General features: G+C 33.0%; 3 protein-coding genes across 3 annotated transcripts; 1 reads left to right on the top strand and 2 right to left on the bottom strand.

Moving 5' to 3' along the window:
- Positions 1 to 4,972: 4,972 nt before the first annotated feature.
- On the bottom strand, positions 4,973 to 9,383 carry LOC143547535 (CDPK-related kinase 7-like). The gene is made up of 11 exons (XM_077038936.1): positions 8,751 to 9,383; positions 7,827 to 7,957; positions 7,684 to 7,725; positions 7,502 to 7,610; positions 7,284 to 7,362; positions 6,907 to 7,203; positions 6,299 to 6,411; positions 6,084 to 6,191; positions 5,929 to 5,991; positions 5,670 to 5,837; positions 4,973 to 5,319 (listed from the first exon to the last, which is right to left on the bottom strand). The coding sequence occupies exons 1-11, from the start codon at positions 9,237 to 9,239 to the stop codon at positions 5,182 to 5,184; spliced, it is 1,737 nt and encodes a 578-aa protein (XP_076895051.1). The 5' UTR covers positions 9,240 to 9,383; the 3' UTR covers positions 4,973 to 5,181.
- Positions 9,384 to 20,366: 10,983 nt separating this feature from the next.
- On the bottom strand, positions 20,367 to 22,004 carry LOC143547534 (T-complex protein 1 subunit delta). The gene has a single exon (XM_077038935.1). It carries the CDS (start codon positions 21,996 to 21,998, stop codon positions 20,397 to 20,399), a length of 1,602 nt encoding a protein of 533 aa, XP_076895050.1. The 5' UTR covers positions 21,999 to 22,004; the 3' UTR covers positions 20,367 to 20,396.
- Positions 22,005 to 25,671: 3,667 nt separating this feature from the next.
- LOC143547526 (uncharacterized) lies at positions 25,672 to 27,066 on the top strand. The gene is made up of 2 exons (XM_077038927.1): positions 25,672 to 26,029; positions 26,828 to 27,066. The coding sequence occupies exons 1-2, from the start codon at positions 25,672 to 25,674 to the stop codon at positions 27,064 to 27,066; spliced, it is 597 nt and encodes a 198-aa protein (XP_076895042.1).
- Positions 27,067 to 27,327: the final 261 nt, after the last annotated feature.

Below are 27,327 nucleotides of genomic sequence, written 5' to 3'. Positions count from 1 at the left end.
GTTCTCTCACCCGAAACATAATCGAGAACCAAAAAGTCAACTGAAAAGTAAAAATCTTCCACCTTGACAATCACATTGTGTAACATTCCCCGGGGAAGTTTCGGTGTCTGGTCTGCGAGCACAACCGTGGTCGCGGTTGCCAGAAGCGGACCGAAGTCATACTGATCATACAAACTTCCCGGGAGGATGCTAATGCTAGCTCCAAGATCTAAGAATGCTGTGTCATTTTAAAATCACTCCACCTGAATGGATATAATGGGCGCCCCCAGATCTTGTAGCTTAGGTGGAAGAGCATCCGAAAGAATTGCACTCACATTATCTATTAAATCAATCTGTTTAGGAATCTTTCGGTTCTGTTTCTGTGTGCACAAATCTTTCAAGTACTTTTCATAGGCGAGAACTTGTTTTATGGCATCTAAAAGAGGAATATTAATTTTAACTTGTCTAAACATTTCCCACATTTCTTCCTGCTGTGGGCCCTGTTTAGATGCCATCTTCGCTTTTGATGGCGACAACAAAGCATTGGGATAGGGGAAGGTTTTAACCTTCACCTTGTCCTTAGAATTGTTGTTACCATCCTTCAGAACCGGTTCGTTAATTTTAATTTCACTTTTATTATGTTCAGTTAAAACCGGTTATGATTCGTCATCGCTGATGACTGTTTCATCAATGTCTTTCACCACCCCCATCGACCTGAGGTGGTGAACCCCCAACCTTATTGTCATACTTTTTACCATTTCTTAAAATACTTACCTGATTAACGTGCTTTTTCGAACTCGAACTGAAGTGCTACGGGTTCACTGTGGTATCACTCGGTAACTGACCTGCATTTTTCTGCAACTTTGCCATGTCTGTTGCAAGCTGACCGATCTGTTTCGACATTGCCTCTGAATACTTATCCCTCAACTCAAACTGTTTCTGCATTTCCTTCTAATTATCTGACACAAGCTTCAACAACGCATCGAGTTTTGAATGTACCGACTCGTCTGAACTACCCGAACTACCTGATTCTGATTACCCGACAAACTGTTACCCTAGTAACCATATATGTTATATCCCCGACTGTTTTTCTGACTGTTCGAACTGCCCTGGCGGTAGCTGTTTTGCTGTCGGTTCTGACTGGACCCCTGAAAATTCGGATTCGATTGACTCGAGGTGTTCCCATATCTGAAATTCGGCTGATTCCTTAGGCCCGGGTGATAAGTGTTCGAATTGAACCCTTGGCCCTTGGAATCCCCGTACGCGTAACTAACTTCCTCCTCGTCGGGATACTCGTCCTCATCAAACCCAGGGCATCTTCTAACTTATGCCCAATTCACCACAATATGCACAAACCGGGAATTTCACCCCAACTTTGCCAACCTCTTTCTTTTTCTCTCCTCTATAACCCGCAAGTTCTCTTTCCAACTCTGCAATTCTCTCTTATCACTCGATGCTGATTTAACTGATCTGGTAACCCCGTGTTTTCATCTTCGTTCTGCAGCTGCTTATGATTTGGAATCTTCACACATAAACTCCTAAAAATCCCAGTAATCCTCCTCGGGCTGATTCAACAACTGCCCGTTACACGAAGCCTTCAAGTGTTTTCTGTCCTCGTATGTCAACCCATCAACAAAACACTTAACCAACTCCCACAACTCAATCTGATGGTGCGTGCATTTCCTAATCATTTCCGTATAACGAGTAAATGCCTCATGAAACAACTCACCTGGTTACTGTGAAAAGTGTCGAATCTCAATCCGGGCTTCGCTAGTCTTCGACTGTGAATAGTACTCATTAAGAAAAACTTGCTGCATCTCACCCCAGTTCTCAATACTGTGCAATGGTAGCGATTTGAACCAGTGTTTGGCTTTGTATTTTAATAAAAACTGGAATAACTGCAACCGAACCTCATCCTGATCATATGTACCGTCACCGATAGACCCGCAAATAGCTACAAAATCTGATAAGTGTGAATACGGTTCTTCCGACGCCACCCCGTGAGAATGAGGAACTATATTAATATAGGATGGACGGGATTTTAATGTCAGTTGCCCCTGTACGTGAACCTGTGGGACAATCGGTGAAGCACCATCTGAAATCGCCAGTCTGAACCGACTGTTTACACCCTGAACCGGCGGCCCATAATTCCTTCGTCTGGTCCTCGGTTCCTCAAAACCTCCTCTGTTAACCTGTATCGGTTGTCTCCGATCTTCCCGATATCTTCCAATACCGTCCCTATCTTGGTTTCTCCACCTATCACCTCTCCCCCTAATTGGTTCCTCTACCTCTTCATTCCGAACAACCTCATCTTCATTTCTCGGCTCAAACCCATCATTCTTTCTACCCCTCCGGTCATCCCCGTTACTACCATCATTCCTCGGTTCCTGTTCTTCCTGATCCCCCTCTTCTTCATCCTCAGTGTAAACACTAACATCATCTAAATCTCGGATAATCGACTGTCGGTGACGAGGGGTATTGTTCGGGGCTAAAACTTGTTACCTACACGTTCAATTTCTGGCTCGTAAATCAGTGGGGAATTTCTCCCTGGGTGGTGGGTGCGCATAAACTTGTTACCTACACAAATAACACACCCCGTGTAAACTGGGAAAATAAACTAAAATAAACTTAAAAATAACAACTAGATTAAACCAAATTAAGCAAAGAAATCAACTAACAGAAAAACACTAAACGCACTAACTCCCCAGTAACAGCGCCATTTTGATGCTAGCCTGTTGCTATCTAGTCAAAAACAAGTAAATCGGTGTTCCTAATCACCTAAGTAAGCTAGGGTAAGTAAGGTGTCGAACCACGAGGAGTATGTGGTCAGTGTGCAGTGAAACTGATAGCATTATGAAGTAATTCAATTAACAGTGCTGATCACACTAGCAAAAGATTGGGTTTTATAATAAACAAACAAGTAATCAAAGATTTAATCAATTAAACAAGCAAATCACACCCGGGAATTCAAGTAAGCAAACTAACAGTAATCTCATGCAACTTAACAGATTAACTATCTTGTGTCAAATACAGACTGACTAACCGGTTAAACCTTAGGCATCCACGATCGCTAACACACGGTACCGGTTATCAAACAATCCCTGCCAGTGTGACTCAACTAAGGGCAAATGTATGCTTTCTCGCAAATAACTAGTCAATACAATCCTATGAGCAATTATTATAGCAACCGACAAACTAATCGTTCTGATCGACAAAAACCTAAACCGACTGAATGCACGAACATACTAAACATCAATACTTATAGATTAACATCAAGATAATTACAAATAGTTGTTCTAATACATGAGAAATAAACTGAAAGATTACAAATTATACATCCCGGGTATGATTCAAAGGATCTAGCCGCGTCTCGGCATCTCTCGGTCTTCGATTATGATGATCTGGAACATGTAGATGGCCTTGAGATGAATGGAAGTGATGGTAGGCTGCTATTCCTCTCTAAAACTGCTCTGGAAACTCAATGGGGGCGTTTAAAGTCATAAAAACATAATATACAATCAAACCCTAACTTTCTCGACTGTGGGGACCATCGCGTAGCGCGATGATCTCCTCCCTAGTCCATCGCGTAGCGCGATGGACCAAAAGTCAACGCCAATTAAATATATTAAATGTCATCGCGTAGCGCGATGCCCTGCCTTCCATACCCATCGCGCTACGTGATGGGTGGCTTCACTTAGCAGATCCGTTTTGTGTCTCAATTCGCATGCTGGACATCCCGGGTCTTCATCCTGTGCTCGTACAGGTCCAAATTAAGCACGTTAAGTACCTGTGACATGAGATATAATAAACACGTATGAAGTACCAAAGTTCCTACTCTAAACGAATAAAACAACTAAGTTAACGAACTAAAGTATGTACAAATAAACCGAACAACACTTGCTATGAAAACTTTCACCAAGTTCAAGCTAAGTTTCATTAGAATTTTGCATCGGATACCAAAACTTGGGTGATTTTTTTTTATAAAAATTTAAGGTATTTAAGAGATGAATCTCATGATCGAGAAAATAATTCAACATGTTCATATTATTACGTATATGTAATTGTTCATTACATACATGTAATAACAATTTTATCTATTTTATGGTGTAATTTTTATAGTAAATAAAGTTGTAAAAAAATTATAAATGTTAAAAAAAGGGAGAGTGGGTAAAATAGGCTAAATTGTGTCATTCAGTAGATAAAAAGATCATAGTTAATATAAGTCACTAACTAAAATATGTTAAATTAAGTGAATGACGCTTAGTCTTTCCATTAAATGCCAATGAGCTTTAGCTCAACCAGCATTTAAGGGTTTTGGACCATATGTTATAAGGTCATCATCGTACTCAGTATATCCCACCAATAGCAAAGCTATAGTAGGGTCTGAGGAGGGTAAGATGTAGACAGCCTTACCTCTATCCCATAAGGATAGAGAGGCTGCTTCCGGTGAGACCCCCGGCTCGATAGTAGTTTTGCATCAAGCCTTGGACATAAGGCACATAGCACTCAATCATCGGGACACCGGCTGATCGGTGCATGTACCCTTGTCTTTCGGCTATCAACGCCACTACATGATGCCTGATTAACCGTCCGTCACTTTTAACGTTATTTTCACGAGATTAGTAAAATAACGTCAAAATTAGTGCAATTTCACTTTTGCCCACCCGAGGGTTCACACATATATACATCACTTATGCCATAAGGTATCAAATTTAAATCACATCTCAAACAGGATTCATCACAGTAGGTCTTTGGGTGGCAGGTTGCCCCCGGAACTTGAGATGGTAGGCTTGAACTACCTAGCGTTGTCTGCGATCGCAGGCGTATGGGGTCACCTTTTGCATTGATTTACCACAAGTAGCCGGGCTTTATTCGTTGGTTGTTCAAAAAAAAATGGTTCTTCCATAACATAAAAAAAAAAAAGACAATACACTCAACCAGGTTGTTTAAACCATTATTAAGATAACATAAAAATGTTTTTTAAGTTACATAACATCAAAATAAACTTAAAACCAGAAAATAACCATTAAAAAACCACAAATTTCAGAATTAGCAAACTAAACACATTGAGGCCTACATTATGTACAATACTCTATTTTGACACAATTTGAAAATGAGTTTGCTGCAAATGGCCTTTTGGGTGAACAAGCCTGTGTTCAGATGGTGTAGTGATAATTTTATTATTTTTTTTATATTTGTATTTCAAGCTTTTTGGAGCGCGCGCGATGAGGCTCCATGTAGAAGCCGAACAAACCCTAAGAAACTAAGCTTCCCATCTGCGTGTCTAATCCAGTCTTCAAGAACCACATGAACTGGTATCGACGGGCTAAGCCCAAGTTCCTACATTTAAAAAAAACGTTAATAATAAATAAATTTAATTTTTAATATTCGAGAAAGATATATGTACTGAAACAGTGGCGGTTTCAGAGTTTTTTGACGAGATGAAGTGATTTTTTTACATTTGAAAATTTGTAACTAGAAAAAAGTGTTTTCAGGGATTTTTTTTTTTGGGGGGGGGGGGGGGTATTATAAAAATAATAAAGCAATATAAAAACGAGCCGAGCTCGAGCCATCATAAGTTAAAACGAATCGATCTCAGTCTTGAAAAACTATTGACAAGCCGAGATCAAGCTCTTGTAAATTAAACGAGCTCGAGCTTGGCTCGTTTACATCGCTAGTTAGATGCATACCGAAGCAAGTTCTTCAATCATGATAGGGCGATTTCCATCTTTCTCAAAGAGCTCATACGCACGACGTGCAACTTGCTCCCAGTTTTCCATTGCTTCTAACTGATGAATGCTTATGGCTGCTGCTCCAAATTCCTCAAAATCCATTTTTTTATATTGAAGAGAACTCACCTATAAAAAATATCAAAATGTTCATATAAAGTTTCCTTTGTTTCAGTTTTTTATTAACCTTGACCACTAAAAGGGTATTTTAGTAAATAACCATATGAACAAATTCGAGCACGTGTGAATCCTTCACTGCCTCGGTACAATTCTTCAATAAAGCCTGCAGATTTTTAACAAGAAAACAAATTATCACTTGTGATCACATATTATTAACCATTAATTTCATTAAAAAAATATTAGAAAAAGACGTACTGATTTGAAATTTTGCATGAATACGAATCCGTTTTTATTCGGCCCTAATGACACGAATTGGTCACGAAGATAACCTAGATCAGTAACTGTCAAAGTCTTTGCAACAGCCTGCCAAGTAGGATAATAAGTTTAACTATAAGTTAACTTAATATTAATATTTGGATTGACCCGGAAAGTCAAGGAGTCAAAACATTTTAATTAAAAGGTGTGCATACCCCTAAAGCGGCTTTTCTTAAAGGAGATGAACATATATATGCTTTTACGCTCTTGTAAATGATCATATCCAAAGGTATTCTCACATCATGATAATTGGCCAGCCAAGGATGACCTAAACAAGCAAACATAACAAACATCAGGGCATTATAGACATTTAGCGTGTAAATTATTTTGGCTTGACAAGATTCTTTAACAAGTAGGTTGATCAGATCGATTTGGTTTCACAAGATTCTTTTAAAACTATAAAAAAAGGGTCTTTTTATACATATTTGGCTTCACAAGATTCTTTTATTATATATAAAAAAGGGTATTTTAGACATTTTGTAAGTAGGTTGATAGCATCATTTTGCTTTCACAGATTCTTTTGTTCTATAAAAAGGGTATTTCAGACATTTCGCAAGTAGGTTGATCGCCAAGATTTGGTTTCATAAGATGCCTTTATTCTACAGAAAAGGTTATTTCGGACATTTCGCGAGTAGGTTGATCGCTTTGATTCGGTTTCACAAGATTCCTTTATTTTATAAAAAGGGTGTTTTAGACATGTGACAAGTAGGTTGATAATATTGATTCGGTTTCACAATATTCCTTTAAAGGCATTGAAACTTACTTAGAGCTTGAGAAGCGGTTAGTCTTTTTCGATAATCTTTGTTTAACAATCTTTTGACAAAGTCAACGGCCTCAGTTGACAAAGAAGGCCATGGGGCTTCAGCGAAACTTGGGTCCGCCTTCAGAACGGCTCGGAAGATTCCGGACTCCGTGCGGGCCCAAAAAGGCCGACTTCCACATAAAAGAATATAAGCGATAACACCAATACTCCACATGTCAGCTTCGGTTCCATAAGATCTATGCAGAACCTCGGGAGCTACATAGTATGCGCTTCCAACAATATCATTCAATCTTTCATCTACATATATTTAACGATCGGTCAGACATAATCAAACATGGTAAAACCGAACCATATCAATTAAAGTTCAAGACTTTGACCTGGCTTTACATAGTCAGAGAGTCCAAAGTCAATGGCTTTAAGGATTGAATGCTCGTCTTTAGATATAAACAAAAAGTTCTGAAATGAAAAAAAAGAAACTGTTAGCAAATAATTTGGGATTTGCAAGTCGATTTCTTGTAATGTTTTTTATATGTTTAGAAAAGCAGCGTTTGACTTTGACATGTAGTTTATTAAAAGCTTCGACTAATGACTATACCTCGGGCTTGAGATCACGGTGAACCACACCTTGAAGATGACAATACGCGGTGACTCTTAAAATTTGGACCATAATGGCCTTCGCATCTTCTTCAGAGTATTTACCACCCCTGCAGACACAAGTATTTACAATTTGAGCAACATGTTGATCATGGTTAACCGTAAATAATATTAACCGCATACCTTGCAAGTATCCGGTCTAGTAGTTCACCACCTTTACATAACCTACAAAAGGGTAAAACATATCATGTAATAGTAAAGCATCTAATGTGAACGGTCTAAAACACCCTCCAATAGTAATAAATTATTAAAGAGTATATACTTACTCCATAACTATATAAACATTATCTTGATCCTCGAAAACATCATAAAATTGAACTAGATTGTCATGACCAGTTAAAGCCCTTAAAATTTTCACTTCTCTCCGTGCGTCTTCAATGGCAATTACCGTTGTCATCTAAACAAAATCAAGAATATTATTAGAAAAAGAAAAAAAACATAACATAGATGGCAAAGGGTTTATTGTTTTAGTGGATTTAATTAAGTTTAATGTAATACAAGTTTAAGTCTTTATTTCAACTAGGCCTGTAAACAAATTGAACGAACAAGGACGGACTACGGAGCATGTTCGTGTTAGTTCTTTTAGCTGTAATCAAGCAAATGATCAAACACGAAAAATTAATCGAATGGAGTTTTCTTGTCCGTGATCGTTCGCTAAGAAAATGAGTGTGTTCGTTCGTAATAGTGTAAACAAATGGTTCACGAGAGTAAACAAGCAAACACAATTAACTACAGATGAACTGAATGAATGCCAATTAACAGTAAACAAGAAAATAAATGTGTTGGCCATACAAAATTATTAAAACTATAATAAACTGTAATGGCAATCATAAAACTAGACTGTAATGGTTCTAAAGATTTTAAATGAATATGCAAACGAACGAACTCAAACAAACATAAACTAGCAGCCATAAATGAAAATAAACGAACGAACACAAACGAATGAACTAAACGAACGTCCACCAAGAAAAAGGAGCGAACAAGTCACGTGTTCATATTCGTTCTATATTAACAAAAATTAGTGTTCGCGAACAGTTTACTCAACGTTCAGCTCGTTTACACGCCTAATTTCAGTTATTAAGTCAACATGTATTCAGTTTGACCAAAAAAGTCAACCTAAACAAGTAAGAGTTTCAAAACACAACCCAAAGAATGTTAAATGCTTATTAACAAAAAAGATAAAATCAAACCTTTGATTTGGGGATAACTTTAACCGCAACATCTTGACCCTTCATACTCCCTTTCTTCCCCTTTGCAACACAAGTATACCCAAAATGCCCTCGGCCGACTTCTTCACTGAGCTCATAATAAGTTAATAGCTGTTTAGAATACCCAAAATTCTTATCTAACCCAACCACAAACTCATTTCCTTCAGGGATTGAAGCTTCATTAGGCTTAATGGACCCGTGTCTTCTAGCAAGCAAAGATCTAATATGTTTTGCAGGCGATGGTGGTGCGAACGAACGTTTAAATATGCGTAAAGGTGTTGAACTAACACTAGAGTTAGCAGGTGAGTTCCTGAATGCTGAGCTGTTGTGAAACGGACTCGGGCTGTAATATGGAAAGTTTGATGATTTCCCGGTTGAAGTATGTGTCGTTGGTTCGGTTTCGGTTGCGAAATCGGTGCTTTCGAGTTGACTTTCGAGGGTTTGACTGGGTTTTCCATGGCAAAGTCCCATGGGTTTATAAATTAGAAATTAAAGCAAGGAGCTTTTTTTTATATAAAATTTCAAGAAAATCAAGAACAGGGCTAAATCATTAAACAAAGTTTCAAGAAATTTAACCTCCAGTTCTTGCAATTTTATATTTATAAAAGAAACCAAATTTCATGAATTTTGTACAAAAAAAAACCCAAAATCTTGAAATTTTATAAAGGCTCAATTTCTTGATATTTTATAAAAAGAAAGCAAATTTCATGAAATTTAACCAAAAAAACCCAAAAGCTTGAAATTTTATAAAAGCCCAATTTCTTGAATTTTTATAAAAGAAACCAAATTTCATGAAATTTTAGAAAAAACCCAAAATCTTGATTTTTTTATAAAATCCCAATTTCTTGAAATTTTATAAAAAAGCAAATTTCTTGAATTTACAAGAACCCAATTTCTTGAATTTTACATGAAGCCAATTTCTTGAAAATTTTGCAATAATCCAATCTCTTAACACAGCCCACTAAGAACAAGTACAGAATTCTTGAAAATCCCAAATAATTCCTGCAAACAAGAGATCAAAGCAGGAGGCTTTTTATTAAGTTTCAAGAAAATCAAGAACAGGGCTAAATCATTGACCAAAATAACGGAATTTAACCTCCAAAGATAACTAAGGAAACTCAATATTATAATTGAAATACAATATTTTTATAAATACATTCTGTTAATAAAAATGTTACCAAAAAAATCTTGAAATTTATTTAAAAAAATAGAATTCTTGAAAAAATGTAAAGAGATTTATTATCTTGAAATAGAGTCTAAAGAGAAAAAAAAATGTAATTCTAGAAATTTTACACAAAAAAATAGAAAATGCAATGATTTATTATCTTAATAAACTTTCTTAACACAGCTCACTAACCAGAATTCTTGAAAATAATTAAAGCTTGATTCTTGAAAAGCTATAAACTTTCTGATCAAAGAAACGTAATTGTTAATAATAATAATAATAATAATAATGTGAGAAAGATGGAAACTTACAGAAATTGAGAATTGAAGCAAGAGTTTTCAGCTGAAAGAAAGATTATTATGATGAATATAGTTGAGTGATAATAATAATAATAATAATAATAATAATAATAATAATAATATGAGGTTGAGAAACACTAGAGGGAAAGGGTGGGGGGTTGAGAGTTGAGAGTGGAAATAAAGGAACCCATAAATTGGAAAGCAAAGAAGATGCTTAAAAAAATATATGAATTATCCAACCATTATGCTTTTTTAAGGTTTCTTTTTTTTCTTTTTCTTTTAATTTTTTTTAAAGCATATATTTTCCACATAAATCTATTTTCCACATATTTATAATAAAATTTTAATCAATGGTATTAACTTTTATATTTATAAATTATTAATGTAATTATAATATTAATTATTCTAATTATTGTTAGAATTATAAAAATTATTAAATTTACTAGGTTTAAATTTTTCATCGTTTCTTCTTTAAATGGCACATGCTTCGTTCAAAAATCATAACGCTCCCCATCGTTTGTAACCAAATTCTTCGCCTCATCTATAACCGGTTCTTCATGATTTGTCAGTTTCATAATCCAAACAACATCAAATATGTTCATCGTTTGCAATTATCAGGTATGATTTATATTTTAGTGTTTAATAGATTTTTGTGAAGAACAACATCTAATCTAATGTAATCTAACTAATATATTAAAACAACACAATTTTGTCCACATGTCCTTCACCTAAGTTGTCCACATAGGCTTCCATGTCATCAACCTTCCATAAATCTATTTTTTACATATTCACAATATAATTTTAATCAATGTTATTGAATTTTATATTTTTGTAACTTATTATTGTAATTATGATATTAATTATTCTAATTATTGTTAGAATTATAAAACTTATTAAATTTACTAGGTTTAAATTGTTCATCGTTTCTTCTTTAAAAGGCACATGCTTCGTTCAAAAATCATAACGCTCTCCATCATTTGTAACCAGATTCTTCGCCTCAATTATAACCGGTTATTCATGATTTGTCGGTTTCTTAATCCAAACAACATCAAATACGTTCATCGTTTGCAATTATCAGGCATGATTTATATTTTAGTGTTTAATAGATTTTTGTGAAGAACAACATCTAATCTAATGTAATCTAACTAATATATTAAAACAACACAATTTTGTCCACATGTCCTTCACCTAAGTTGTCCACATAGGCTTCCATGTCATCAACCTTCCATAAATCTATTTTTTACATATTCACAATATAATTTTAATCAATGTTATTGAATTTTATATTTTTGTAACTTATTATTGTAATTATGATATTAATTATTCTAATTATTGTTAGAATTATAAAACTTATTAAATTTACTAGGTTTAAATTGTTCATCGTTTCTTCTTTAAAAGGCACATGCTTCGTTCAAAAATCATAACGCTCTCCATCCTTTGTAACCAGATTCTTCGCCTCATTTATAACCGGTTTTTCATGATTTGTCGGTTTCTTAATCCAAACAACATCAAATACGTTCATCGTTTGCAATTATCAGGCATGATTTATATTTTAGTGTTTAATTGATTTTTGTGAATAACAACATATAATATAATCTAACTACTATATTAAAGCAAAACAAATTTGTCCACATGTCATTCATCTAAGTTGTCCACATAGGCTTCCATGTTATCAACATTCCATAAATCTATTTTTTACATATTCACAATATAATTTTAATCAATGGCATTGAATTTTATATTTTTGTAACTTATTATTGTAATTATGATATTAATTATTCTAATTATTGTTAGAATTATAAAACTTATTAAATTTACTAGGTTTAAATTGTTCATCGTTTCTTTTTTAAAGGGCACATACTTCGTTCAAAAATTATAACGCTCCACATCCTTTGTAACCAGATTATTCGCCTCATCTATAACATGTTCTTCTTGATTTGTCAGTTTCATAATCCAAACAACATCAAATATGTTCATCGTTTATAATTATTAGGCATGATTTATATTTTAGTGTTTAATAGATTTTTGGTGAAGAACAATATCTAATCTAATCTAACTAATATATTAAAACAACACAATTTTGTCCACATGTCCTTCACCTAAATTGTCCACATAAGCTTCCATGTCATCAACCTTCCATAAATCTATTTTCCACATATTCACAATAAAATTTTAATAAATGGTATTGACTTTTGTATTTTTGTAACTTATTAATGTAATTATGATATTAATTATTCTAATTATTGTTAGAATTATAAAACTTATTAAATTTACTAGGTTTAAATTGTTCATCGTTTCTTCTTTAAAAGGCACATGTTTTGTTCAAAAATCATAACGCTCCCCATCCTTTGTAACCAGATTATTCGCCTCATCTATAACCGGTTCTTTATTATTTGTCGGTTTCATAATCCAAACAACATCAAATATGTTCATCGGTTGCAATTATCAGGTATGATTTATATTTAATTTTTAATCGATTTTTGTGAATAACAACATCTAATATAATCTAACTACTATATTAAAGCAAAACAAATTTGTCCACATGTCATTCATCTAAGTTGTCCACATAGGCTTCCATGTTATCAACATTCCATAAATCTATTTTTTACATATTCACAATATAATTTTAATCAATGTTATTGAATTTTATATTTTTGTAACTTATTATTGTAATTATGATATTAATTATTCTAATTATTGTTAGAATTATAAAACTTATTAAATTTACTAGGTTTAAATTGTTCATCGTTTCTTCTTTAAAGAGCACATGCTTCGTTCAAAAATTATAACGCTCCCCATCCTTTGTAACCAGATTCTTCGCCTCATTTATAACATGTTCTTCTTGATTTGTCGGTTTCATAATCCAAACAACATCAAATATGTTAATCGTTTACAATTATCAGGCATGATTTATATTTTAGTGTTTAATAGATTTTTGGTGAAGAACAATATCTAATCTAATCTAACTAATATATTAAAACAACACAATTTTGTCCACATGTCCTTCACCTAAATTGTCCACATAGGCTTCCATGTCATCAACCTTCCATAAATCTATTTTCCATATATTCACAATAAAATTTTAATCAATGTTATTGACTTTTATATTTTTGTAACTTATTATTGTAATTATGATATTAATTATTCTAATTATTGTTAGAATTATAAAACTTATTAAATTTACTAGGTTAAAATTGTTCATCGTTTCTTCTTTAAAAGGTACATGCTTCGTTCAAAAATCATAACGCTCCCCATCGTTTGTAACCAGATTTTTCGCCTCATCTATAACCGGTTCTTCATGATTCGTCAGTTTCATAATCCAAACAACATCAAATATGTTCATCGTTTGCAATTATCAGGTATGATTTATATTTTAGTGTTTAATCGATTTTTGTGAAGAACAGCATCAACTTGATTCATTGTTATTGGATTTAGGGTTTAATTGCATGATTTTTTATACTAATGATTAATAGATTTGATATTTTAATATTCATATTAATTGATTTATGTTTTAATCTATTTAGGGTTTAAAGGTATGATTTTTTTAAATTATCGGTTAATCGATATGATTTTTAATATGTTTGTTACTTAAAATTATGTTTATATATTGTGATTTTTTGTTCCTAATACGCCTTTTTCCAAGTTTCACTAATATTAATTTAGTTTTATGACCTATCAATTTAAAATTTGAAAATCTTATTATATATGAATAGGAACCTAATTGTTATAATAATTAAAATATTAGTTTATTATATTTAAAACATTCCTTTATTTGGTATAATATTAGTCAAACAGTAGTAATTGATTTAACGAGCATCTAATCAAACTAATATATTAAAGCAACATAATTTTGTCCACATGTCCTTCACCTAGGTTGTCCATATAGGCTTCCATGTCATCAACGTTTCATAAATCTAATTTTCACATATTCACCATAAATTTTAATCAATGGTATTGATTTTTATAATTTTGTGACTTATTAATGTAATTATGATATTAATTATTCTAATTATTGTTAGAATTAAAAAACTTATTAAATTTACTAGGTTTAAATTTCATTGTTTCTTTTTTAAAAGGCATATGTTTCGTTCAAAAATCATAAGGCTCCCAATCGTTTGTAACCAGATTATTCGCCTAATCTATAACCTACATTTTTTTGTTTCAAAAGGTTTGTGAACGAAAACTCTACACGGGTGAAAATATAATTTTAAACCTGGCATGTATTTGTAAGCTTAGTTTTCAAATAATATTTCAAAATCTGTTACTAATGTGTTTTTTTACTTTTTTCAGGTATAATGGTTCATTTATGTTATATTATTCCTTGTTTACTGAATTATTTATTTATAAAGTATTTTTTTTATATTAAAAGACATAGTTTAACATCTTTTGTAATATTTGCTGGTAAAAAACTTATGTCAGATATTTGTGTTGATCGAATATGTTTTTTTACATTTTATATTGTTTCTTGATATGTTTTCCAACTGTGTGTAACACGGATTGTTATCCTAGTATAAACTATATAAAAATACTTGAAATTATTTGATATATGTGTAGCTATAATGTATTGATTCAAACGGAAATTGAATTTAAATAATCTAAATTATGACTTACTGAGCGATAATAATTGATGTTACTCAAAATTTTCATTTATATTGTCAAGGACAACCCTACGCTAACAAGCTATTAACTTTTATATATTTTGTTTCAAAGTAATTCATAACATTTTAATTTGAATTAAACTAAATAACCAATCAATTGTTCACTAGGAGTAAGCAAAACTACTTTTTCAATAGTGTCATTACACTTACGGACGAAAGTAAAAATTAGAAACGTTATTGGTCACATCATTAATATAAATTATTATCTATGGGGTATAATTTTAGATAATTACAATTCCAATTTTTATGTTATAAATGCTTTAAATTGTACAAACAATAAAATAAATGAATGAAAAGGTATTTTATTCATGAATAGAAACATGCCCATTAGAAGTTATCACTTCTCAGCAATGCTAGCAGTGGATTAAAATTAAGTGATCATAAAACTTACTTAAAAAGAAAATTTATACAAAACAAAAATCCAAGTGTTTATTGTATATATTTGGGATAAAGAGGATAATGTTTTTATGTTTGACCAATTGAGTTTGTACCTGTCAAACCTGTTTTTGACTCTTAATATATCTGCATGCCAAACAATAATATTTTCGAAGATGAAATAATACTAAGAAGAAAAAAAAATGGAAAACTAGTCTACTTTTATTTTAAAAGAAAAATATGGCCTGAGTTATATATTAAACCTTTTGAGTTTGTTTAAAATAAAGTCATTGATGAGTTAAATAAAGGGTTAGGTTAAATTAATCTCATCCGTTGCTAAACGTATTTTTTCTTATAACTTTCATTTCCTTCAACATTTTTAATTGACAAATTAGCTACTTTAACATTTTTTTTTCATTTCATAGTGTTTTTAAAATTTCAAACAAAAAACTATTAAGTTATATTTTTTTTAATGTTTGTTGTTATTATTATTAAAATAGTAATTTAAATGAAAAATTAACAATCAGTAAAAATAATTCAAAGGATTATGTTTAGCAACCCCCTAAATAAATAAATAGAATATGATTTGTTAGTCTTGAAAAGTAAAATTTTTTATGTAGCAGTGTTTCAACCCAGTTTTGATCTTATAATTTCAAATAACTCAATTTCTTTAGTAGTAGTAAATGTCATTATCAAAATATAAAGAATAGTTTTTCTAAAATTAAAAATTAATATACGTGTACAAATTCCACCAAACGGTGCATACTTGAGCAATAATTGTGATAATTGATGGTGACATTTAATTTTCTTTGCTGAAGTGAAATTTGGAAGTAATTAATTTCTGGATTTTCGTTCAACCACATGTCACACTTTAGGCAACCAGCAGTGGGGTTACAAATTAAGGATAAATAATATGCCACGTCCGTAAAGAGATAATTTTTATTTTAAGAGTGCAATGATTTTGTAGCCCCATCATATCATCACATCATTTTTTTTATAATTAAATTCAATATTTTAAAAACCGGTATTACATTCACGTGGAATTTAAGCCATTTTGTAACTATCGAGAAATTACCGGGACGGATAATCTTTTTGTTTTTCTAGTGAAATTGTTACCAATCTAATACTAATTATTAATGGACTATATCATTCGATAATAAGTCGTCGACGATACTTATTTTTTTTACTCACGGTTTTAAATAACGTGAGACTAGTTATGTATACTAGCACGGCATAATGATTTACGACACTTTGAATAAATTCTTCCAATAAAGGCAGCAAAAGGCAAATCTTTATATCTCAATACAACATATTCTCTTACTAAGGCAAGTGATTTATATGTAAAAGAATAAAGTAATTTTCCCTGAAATAGATTTTATTTGTTATTATTACCCTTTTGGAGTGGTTGAATTTCTAAACATAATTTTTTCAAATATAATTACAGTGGAAAATTATGACAAATAAAATATCAAATTAATTGTTTTAAAAACATAGAAACTCAAGGAAACTTACTCCGTCACATGTCAAAGTACTTGTGAAAGTCGCGTACAATATAAAAAAAATACTTAATATTGACTACATCTCCTTTTTACAATGAAATTTATATAATAATGTTGAGAAAATAAAATTAAAGATAAGTGTACATTTAGAATACTTTAGAAAAGTAAGAAAAAAAAGTTAACAAAATTTAGTGAAAATTAATTATATTTAAAGAGTATATTTTGAAAGAGAAAAAACTCTTCATTTAAGTTCGTTTGTAACATATATAATGTGAATAAAATATTGCATAATTTTTACATTTTCACTATTGACTAAATAATTTAAAAAAAAACAAAAACTAAATTATAAAGGTAACATGGAATGATATCATTCATTCACTATGGGTAAAAGCAACCTCTAAAATCCCTTGTAATTGGAGAAAGTTAAGACCCAATGATGGGGAGTCAAACTGGTCGGAGGTGAAAATCTTTACTCACTTATATCGGGTTTTCTGTCCGGAAGGTCTCAAATTTGATTCTAGGCGAAGAAAACTATGGATGCTACCTAAAATATGATGAGATTATGCCCCATTTTGAGAGAGAATGCTAACGCGGGCTTTGGTTATACTTGGGTTTTCGTTGATAAAAGAAAATAAGAGAAAGTTAAAAAAATATTTATATAAGGCATTTAGTTTTATTTCAATTTTTTTAATAATTTACTATGAGAATTTTTGTAAAAATAATTTTGATAGAATAAACATGAAATAATTTTAAAAAAATGGATGTTAGTTATATACGAACTCAAATAAATGAAACAAAAACAGTGTCAAGTTATTCTACAAAGAGAGACAAAAATAAAATGAATGAGAAGGATTTATAGCAACACAAAAAAGCCCCTAAAAAATTTTAAAAAAATCATAACTCAAAATTTAATAAAAAAAGTAACAAAAAAAAATGTTTCCACCGTCTTTCTCGTTAAAAAAAAATACTCAATGTTGAAGGAAAAGATCATTGTGTCTTTTGTTTATCATTGTGTTTTATGTTAATATTCGTCATTGATTGCGTGTGTTTTTTCTTTGACATTGTGTCTTTTTATTTTTCTTGATAGTATGTTATATTACTAAACATTATGTTATATTTTAAAATATGTTGTGTCTTTTTTTAGTTATAATTGTGTATTTTTTTCATTTTCATCATTATGTCTTTTCGTCGTTTTTTTATGAGAATGACGTAGGAAATATTTGAGTTTTTAATTTTTTTTCGTTTTTTATTTATATTTTGAGATATGATTTTTTTATTATTTTTATTTGATTTTTTTTAAAGGGTTTTTGTGTTGCCACAAATCATTCTCACGCCTCTTATTTTTGTCTTTCTTTATATTTTAACCTTTCCCACAAAACATTGATTTTGAAAAAGAGAAATTTCTAATCATTTTTGAAACTTTATCAGAAAAATAATAATTTCTTAAATCATTTTAAACAAAAAGTATTAAAATCTTAATGAAAAACAAAACTGAGCGTCGTAGTGGAAACAATTTCCCTTTATTCCTTCTTTACCACTTTATTCCTGTAAACACTATTTGTAAATATTATTTTTCCATTTTATATTTTAGGCTGATAATATTATAGAATATAAATTACTCCGATAACAAAATAATAAATCAAATTTTATGACTTTTATCAAAGATTTATGCATAATATAAATAAAAACAATCATCATACTAATTTTGTTGAATGTCTTTTTTTATTTTATTTTATTTCGTTTATCTACAAATATATATATATATATATTATGTAATCTACATATGACATACACATGTATAAGGTATATTATTAAATATTAATAACCGAACAATGAAATTATGAAATAAGTTTATCTAATTCTTCTTTTTAAATTCAAGAGAGATGAGTGGGAAAACAGAAAATATCATAAATTTTCTTTTATATATTTCTAGTGTATTATGTTCTTGTTCAAGTTTTAAATTTTATGTGATGTTGTGTAGGTTTTATGAACTGATTGAAAGATTTTTGTTCACCTCTGATTTACTAAGATTAACCGGTTGGCGGGTTATAAAAATTAGGCTAAAGGGCCCAAAATGGGTTAGTGGGTAAACTTATTTAACTAAATTGCTTAGTCAAATTAACCGAACACGATCCGTTTATTAAACAAATCAGATATAACAACCCAACACCTAATTATTTTGGTGCAATGTTTCAGATAGCCTTCGAAACTCATCAACCCTTCATCCACACCATAGCAACATAATTGATGATATCATAACAAACAATGAATAATATAATATAAAGTTGGTACGCACACATAATATCAAATATGCGATGAGCATGCAAGAACATGGTTTACAGATGATTCTCCGTTGGAATGAAGGGAACTCAGTCAATAGCAAGCCTTATCACACATATTATTATTCTATTTTAATTCCCAATTTAAAAATACGTATTCAATCATTACAAATGTTTGTATATACCATATATAAATTTATTACTTTTAACCTTTGTAAAATAGTTTTTATGTACAAGTAAATTACCAAAACATTTTTGATTGTTGATTGACCAGAAATTACACATCCAGTTATTACTTTTATAGTACTTGCCCTTTTAGCTGAATGTGTTGTGTACGAATCAAAACCACGTGAATTACTGAATTTGAAAGTGTTTGTAGGTACAAATCAAAACCGACCCAAACCCTTGAATTACTTAATTTCATGTTAGGTTTATGTTGTGTTTTCATGTCAACCCAATTCAGAACTCTGGAGTTGAAGTTCAGTTTTGCGTTATGAATGAAACACTCATAATGTTTCTCTTATATTGAGATTGCACATAGACCAACCCAACCCAAAAGACCAAAGACCGGCCCATAACATACCAGCAATAAATTTTGAGTTTGGGTTCAGCCCAGTTTAAAGCTTAGAAAAATAGCAAGCTATTTTATGACATCAACCTCAGGGGTGTGAACAAGACAAACCCAAACCCAAACTCGACTAGGCTCGAGCTCTGCTCGTTTTAACTTACTTGGCATGCGATTCTTTTTTCAAACCTGAGCTCAACTTGGGCTTAGTTTGTTTATTATTCATTAACTAATTTATATACATTTTAAATTATTTTTATATATTTTGAGAAAAACCTTAAACAAGCCTAAGCTCGTGTGTCGTAAATTAAACGGGCCAAAGCTCAGCTCGAGTTCAGTTGTGCATTGAAAGACTAATGCATAGAAGTCCAAATGATTAAACTTAAAATTACATTAGGCTCGACAACCTAATCGACTTCCCAGGCTCAAGCTTGGGATCAATAACTGAACGAGCTTTATTTGAGACTTGGGCTTTGCTTAATATGACTCGGTTCGAGCTTTTTATCAATCGGATCTCTAGGAAAGAACAAAAGCTAGCCAATTCTCTTTAATAACAAGCTTAATAATCCAGTAACCCCAATACAGATAACAAAACCACTAGATAAAACATATGGGATAATAAAATTCATAGACCAACTCATATAATAATAATAAGCAAAAACATCAAGTCAAAACATACAAATAAAGTTCTACATAAAACACCATAAATCCCATCAAAACAAAACAGAATTCAAACCATAAAAGAAAAAACATACCTCAAATCTCCAACTGATGAACCTGCATCAATTCTACCTGACTGTAACAATATCATCAATCTTCAAAATCATTCTCACGCACTCGGTAGCCAAAGTGATCGCACTCGTGCTCACAAGCAACGGCTGCACCACATTCTCCTCCAGAATATTAGTAATCTGCCCCTTCCTCACATTAATCCCAGCATTAATCTCACCCTGCGCGTGCCTGTTTCGAAGCTCTGTAACAATACTAATCGGATTCAACCCCGCGTTTTCAGCCAAAGTGTACGGTACAACTTCAAGTGCCTCCGCGAAAGCCTTAACACAAAAACCCTCCATCCCCTTCAAAACCTTAGACCACGCACCGAGCTGCCTCGAGAGTTCGATTTCAGGCGCACCACCACCTGCAATCAAGAACCGCTTGTTCACCAAACACCTGACCACACACAAAGCATCATGCAGACTCCTCTCCGCTTCATCAAGCACCAGCTGGTTCGACCCGCGAACAAGAACAGTTGTGGTCCGACCCATATCCTTAATCCCGGTAATCTTAACAATCTTTCCATCCCCAAGCGAAACCTCCTCAACCACATCCGCAAACCCAAGCTTCTCAGCACGAAAATGCTCAATATTCGCAATCGGTAAACAATTCAAAGTCTTGGTAATGAACTCGATATCATCCCGCTCCACATCCTTAATCACCAAAATCTTCGCCTTCGCAAGATAATGCAAAGACAAATCCGTAACCGCGTCACGCAAAATACTCTTCTGAATCAACAACACATTACACCCCGTCGCCTTAATCTTCTTAATCATCCCCAAAATATAATTCCTCTCCTCCTTCAAAATCCTATCCATCTGCGTATAATCCGAGACCACAATCGACTGCTCAATATCCGTCTTCGGCGGCGATATCTGAAACTGAATCACCGCAATCTTCGCATTCTCCACACGCGTAGGCCCGCCCGCAGCATGACTAACCTTCTTATCAAACACCAATCCTTTAACCAGCTCGGTATCGTCAACCGTCCCACCTAGCTTCTTAACTATCTTAACGTCTCGTAAATCTACCAAATCGGGTTTCGCAGGGTCTACAACGGATAAAACAGAGTCTACGGCTAACGGAGCTAAAAGCGAAGAGTATTGTGAGACTACCTTACTATTAAGTGAAGTGGAAGCCGATTTAATTAACGACTCCCGGTCCGAAAGCTCGACCGGGACCGCCATAGCGGTTAAAACGTCAACAGCTTTTACTGATGCTTTATAAATCGAATCGGATACAACAGTCGGGTGGATACCTGAATGGAGGAGTGTTTGGCATTGTTTAAGAAACGCGCCGGCGATGACGACGACGGTGGTGGTGCCGTCGCCGGCGACGATGTCTTGGGATTTGGAGAGTTCGACGAGCATCTTGGCGGCGGGTTGGATGACGTCCATTTTGTTGAGGATGGTGGCGCCGTCGTTGGTGATGATGACGTCACCGTTGGCCGTGGAGATCATTTTGTCCATGCCTTTGGGGCCGAGGCTGGTGCGGACGGCGTCGGCGACGGAGCGTGCGGCTTTGATGTTGGCGGTGCGGATGTCGTCTTTGCGTTTGTTGTCTACGTAGCTCTCGGTCTTGCCGGAGCGTGGTGGTGGGACGGCGGTGGCTGCCATTGGTTTGGAATGGAAATTGAAAGCCCTAATTTGGAGATTTGAGTGGAAGAGAAACCCTAGAAGCGACTGGTGTGGGTGTAGATCTAAATAACACGTAACGTAATATAAAGTAGTAAACCGAACCGGATGACACTTTGTCGGTTAAGTTTTTGTTGGATAAATGGATGGTTTATGAAAATTCTGTTTAATGAACGTTCATTAAGGAATTGAGTTTGTCCGTCCGTTAATATTGTAAACGGACAAACGAATTTTAACGGACCCTAATGGACAAATAAACACTAACCGGCATTAATGAACAAACATACATAAATGACTCTAATGAGCAAACGAACATGATATATTACATATTAATTTCAAAAAGTATAATCATTACTGGACGTTCACGAACGTTATTGACTAGAGGTGCACAAACCGATTTAAAACTCAAAACCGGTTTGGGTTTAAACCAGTTCTGTTTGGTCAACAAAAGTCAAAACCGGTTTATGATCGGTTTCGGTTTTGGGTTGAAATTGGTTTTTTGACCAGGTTACGACCAGTTTCGGTTCGGGTTTTGATCAGTTTCGGTTCGGGTTTTGAGCGGTTTTTGCCTGGTTTTGGCCTTTTTCGATTCGATTAACCCGGAAGAAAAATTACAAACCGGTTCCAAACTGACGTCTTCAATCGGTTCCAAACCGGTTTCTACATAATCGGTTTCAAACTGGTTCGGTTTTAGTTTAATTTTCGGGTCAGTTCGGTTAACCGGTTTATTTGCCCACCTCTACTATTGACTGAACGCGGTCTCTATTCGTATTCGCTCGTTAGTCTTACTGAACAAATTATTTTTGTTCATGTCCGGTTCATTTATTAAACAGACGAACATAAACAAACTTCTTGCTAAGCGGGCGTCCAGTCGTCCGGTTCATTTACAAAACTCACGCTTAGTAAGCTGTCACATTATAAAAATATAATTCTTCAAAATAACCCAAAACCAACCAATAAGGAATTCAAAAAACACTCAAAAACATCGCCATATTATCTCCACCTTTTACGTCCAAAGTCCTTATCCGGCCCCACCTCCATATCCTTTTTCTAGTTTTTACTTAGAGAACTTCTTAAAGAAACAAGTCATAAAAATGATGCCCGCAAAAGGTAATAACTAATTACGTGTAACGGAATCAAAAAACAACCTCTAAAAAATTCCTTTTTATGGATGCTCTTGGTTATCTTTCATGTCATATTCCTGAATCTGATTTAACGAGTGAAATGAAATGGAAGGTAATACAGAAAAAGTCTATGTTTTTGAGTTTTATTAACAAAAGAAGTTGAGAGAAAAGATATTTCTTTGTATCCTTTCAATCAGGGTCGTCATCAAGAGCTTGATGGCTCTTGCATGCCTTATGCGAGTTATAATAATGGCTTTTAAAATATATTAAAAGAAATTAAAAAATTGATATAATATATAAAAAAAAATTAAAAACTTATGGGCCTCTAACCTTGGTGGACCTTACACAAATACCAAGCGTGCACATACTCTAATACTGTAAGACGTCGCTTCTAGGGTTTCAATTCCCATTTCCATTTCCATTTCCATTTCCATTCCAATCTTACAAATCTTTAAACTTTCACATAATTATCACTTTTTTGTTAATTTGTCTTTCATATTGAAAATACTTTTTATAGCAAATCAAATTATTTATAAAAAAATTGATAAACACTTTGTAATAAATAAGAGCATTCCCAACTCATTTTCTATCTTCATTTCTAAAATTACACTAAAGCTCCGTCCTTTTTCATTAAATAATATTTTTTATACCTTTATCGTTACTTTTTTTTTCTTTCACTCACAAGAACTTTCAAAAATATTAAAAAATTATGAAGGGTGAACAGTGTTTCTCAAAATTTACTCATTAACAGTAACATTTTATCTCTCCTTCACTCACAAATATACCGTAAAAAACGGAGAACACATACTTTCTTAGTAACTACATTGTTGTAAGTTGTAACTGTTTCTTTCTTGTGTAGTGAAAAATCTTGTGTGTCCCAGCCCAACAATGTAATTTTTAGACAAAAAGATGTTAGGCCCACGACAGCAAACCCTCACGCAACTCCAGCCCAACAGTTTAATTTTTAGGCAAAGTGGTTAGGCCTCTGAAAGCTTTCGGGCTAGGCCCATTCTACTGTAATTTGGAGTTATTTATTGATATTATTGATATTTGGAATTTAGGATATATAAGTTTATCCATATAATGAAAGTATATGCGAACTCTTAAGTATTCATAAAGTGAAAATAAATATGAATTCAAATTTGGTTTAAGTTCCGTGATACTAGAGTTTTACTAGAGTTAGAGTATCAATTCCTAATTACTGAAAGTTAAAGAGTGTTTGCGGGAGTCTAATGTGAAATGTAGAGGTTTTTGATGTGTTCATAGAAATTAATTGACTAAATTATTATTATTTGAATCGTTTAATTTGATCCATGATAGGCTCATTTTTTGCCCCCACTGACAAAAAATCATGCATCCGACAGTTTCAGCCGCTTCTTTCTTCATCTCTCATGATATGTGACACTCTCTCCTTGGTTATCTATTGATTTTAGTTTGTTGTGTTTTTAATTTCTTAACGTTTCAATAAACGATTGTAATGTTTGCAATATATCAAAATATAGTAGATTGCATTTTTTTCCTATCTTGGTCTAGTAGTATTTTTCTTTCACATATTATTCGTTGTGATATTTGGGGACCATCTCCAAGTGTCTTTATGTTATACCTATCACTGCTCATCACATTAACTAATGATTTTAGTAGATTCATCTGAATATATCCATTGTCTATGGTCCCCAAGCTAGGGATTCATTTCATTACTTTAAACCTATGTCGAAAATTTATTTTTCTGCATAGTCAAACATTTAACATTTAAAATGTTACGATGCAACCGAGCTCATTCATTTCTCGATGGCCTTTGATTCATGCATTTCCTACTGCATTTTCGGAAAAAGGCTTTTTAGTTAATTACTGCCGATCCAAGCCCGTATAAAGTAGAAGATTTTGTAACAAACAAATTTAGAAAAGCCTTGGATTTCTACTTCACTTTGGGTCACCAAAATGGTTGAACTGCGTTTTTATGAATCTACCTAAAAAAATGTTGGTATGATGTGTATTCCACTTTTATCTTCCTCATAACCATTTTCCTTCTCCAACACTTAATCATTCATCTCCTTTGTTGACCCCTTTTCGATCTAACTTTGATTACACGACAATACGACACATTTGGGTGCCTTTTTTTTTTCCATATATCTATTTTGTTGGGATATCCGACCATAGAATTCTAGCTAGGGTTTGTGGAGAAATTGGGTTGTCGTATTAAGAACTTGGATAATACTTTGATTTTTCAAGGTGTAGTCATTGTTAAAAATGTGTAATTTAAAAAGCTAATTAGAAAGTTGAGTTGTAGTTGAAAAAATATAAATGTCAATCACTATTACTTAAGTTTTAAACTTTTAATTATGTGAAAAAAATGAAGTCCTATGTAAATTATTGTGATCATTTATTGTCTATAGTTTTCACTTAGGCTTGAGTTTGTGGACCTAAATTAGATAAACATCCATTATTGACTTTTCCAAGTTATGATACCCATCCTATTAAAAACATCTCATTACTCGTATGAAATTTTAATTATCAAAATCTAAACATCAATGATGGTTTCTTCTAAACAAAAAGCAAACCTTGAACCCGAACCATGGAGAGACCTCAGTGACAAGGTCGTGATGGTTACCGGTGCATCTTCTGGCATAGGCTGGGAATTGTGTATAGACTTAGCCAAATCTGGCTGCAGGATCATTGCGGCAGCTCGTCGGATGGAACGCCTCAAGGCCTTGTGTGATGAAATCAACAGTTTGGAAATCCACGGTTGTCATGCGAATCGAAGTGACATATTGGCGGTGGCGGTGGAGCTTGATGTCATTGTTGACAGCCAAACCATTGAAGCGTCTGTTCACAAGGCTTGGGACGCTTTTGGGCGCATAGATGCTTTAATCAACAATGCTGGTACTACAGGTACATAACTAAGTGTGCACATTTTATACTTATGATGATTCGTTAACAAAATTGTTTTTCAGAACATGTGTTTTGGTTAATATAATCCACAAACAAAACATAGAAGGGGAAACTTTATACAATAACTACAAAGATGTATCACACTTACAATAAGCAACTATATCTTTATACAACAAAAATGTTCTTTAAGCATTCGCACCAACTTCTTTATCTTAATCTCAATAATTAAATTAAATGTCACATTTCTTTAAATTTATCGCTAAATGTTATTTATCATACTACACTTCTCTATCTCTATTTTTATCTCACTCACACTTATATTTATTATTATTTTTTCTTTTTCTTATACACTCATAAATATTTATAGATGTGATAAATAGTACATCTCTATATTTAGAGAATTACTATTCATTAAACCATATATAGATAGACGGAGATAGAGAACCTGATGGAGATACAAAATATAGAAAATCTATATATTTTAGAGATAGAGATGAATATAGAGAAGCTGATGTAAATGCTCATATAAATCATAGACAACATCCAGGGTGTCATGATTTGACCCCAGGGCATCCACAATTTATGATGCATGTTTCCAATCTCTAATTCATGTCTTAGCTAGTTCGATTAAAATAAGTAAATATAATGTGAAATATCAGCTGAACTATATTCCATAGAGTTTTAGAAAGGTGATATAACCCTCTTTTTTACTTTACAAACATCTCAACACTTGGCAAACTTAACGAAAACTTCGATTGAGGATTTCTTTGATGTAGTATTATGTGTGCATATATGTAGGTCCTCTACAAATTTCATTGGATTTGTCAGAAGAAGATTGGGAAACAATTTACAAAACAAACGTAAGAGGACCATGGTTAGTATCAAAGTATGTGTGCCTTCGAATGCGTGCTTTTAATCTACAAGGATCCGTAATCAATATTTCTTCTGTTGCCGGTCTTGGTCGTGTTCATCCACATGGAAAGGTTGCATATTGTTCATCGAAATCAGCCATTGATACCGTAACAAAAGTGAAGTGAAACGTCCCACATTTATTGCTTGTTATAACTTATGCTTTTGGTTTTATCATTATTTACTTGCAAAATAATCATGTGTAAACTCGATTGCTCCTGGGCTTTTTAAATCTGAGATTACGAAGGAACTCATGCAAAAGAAATGGCTCAAGAATGTGGCTTTGAAAACGATACCATTGAAGGAATTTGGGAAAACTGATCCGGCCATAACGTCATTGGTTAGGTTTCTAATCCATGGCTCATCAGATTATGTTACGGGTAACATTT

Source organism: Bidens hawaiensis, unplaced genomic scaffold (assembly GCF_021521415.1).
Source record: "Bidens hawaiensis isolate Kalapana, Puna unplaced genomic scaffold, B.hawaiensis_p1.1 tig00014729_1, whole genome shotgun sequence".
Lineage (NCBI taxonomy): Eukaryota > Viridiplantae > Streptophyta > Magnoliopsida > Asterales > Asteraceae > Bidens > Bidens hawaiensis.
The sequence above is the reverse complement of the archived record's forward strand: the minus strand, read 5'-3'. Positions and strand labels throughout refer to the sequence as shown.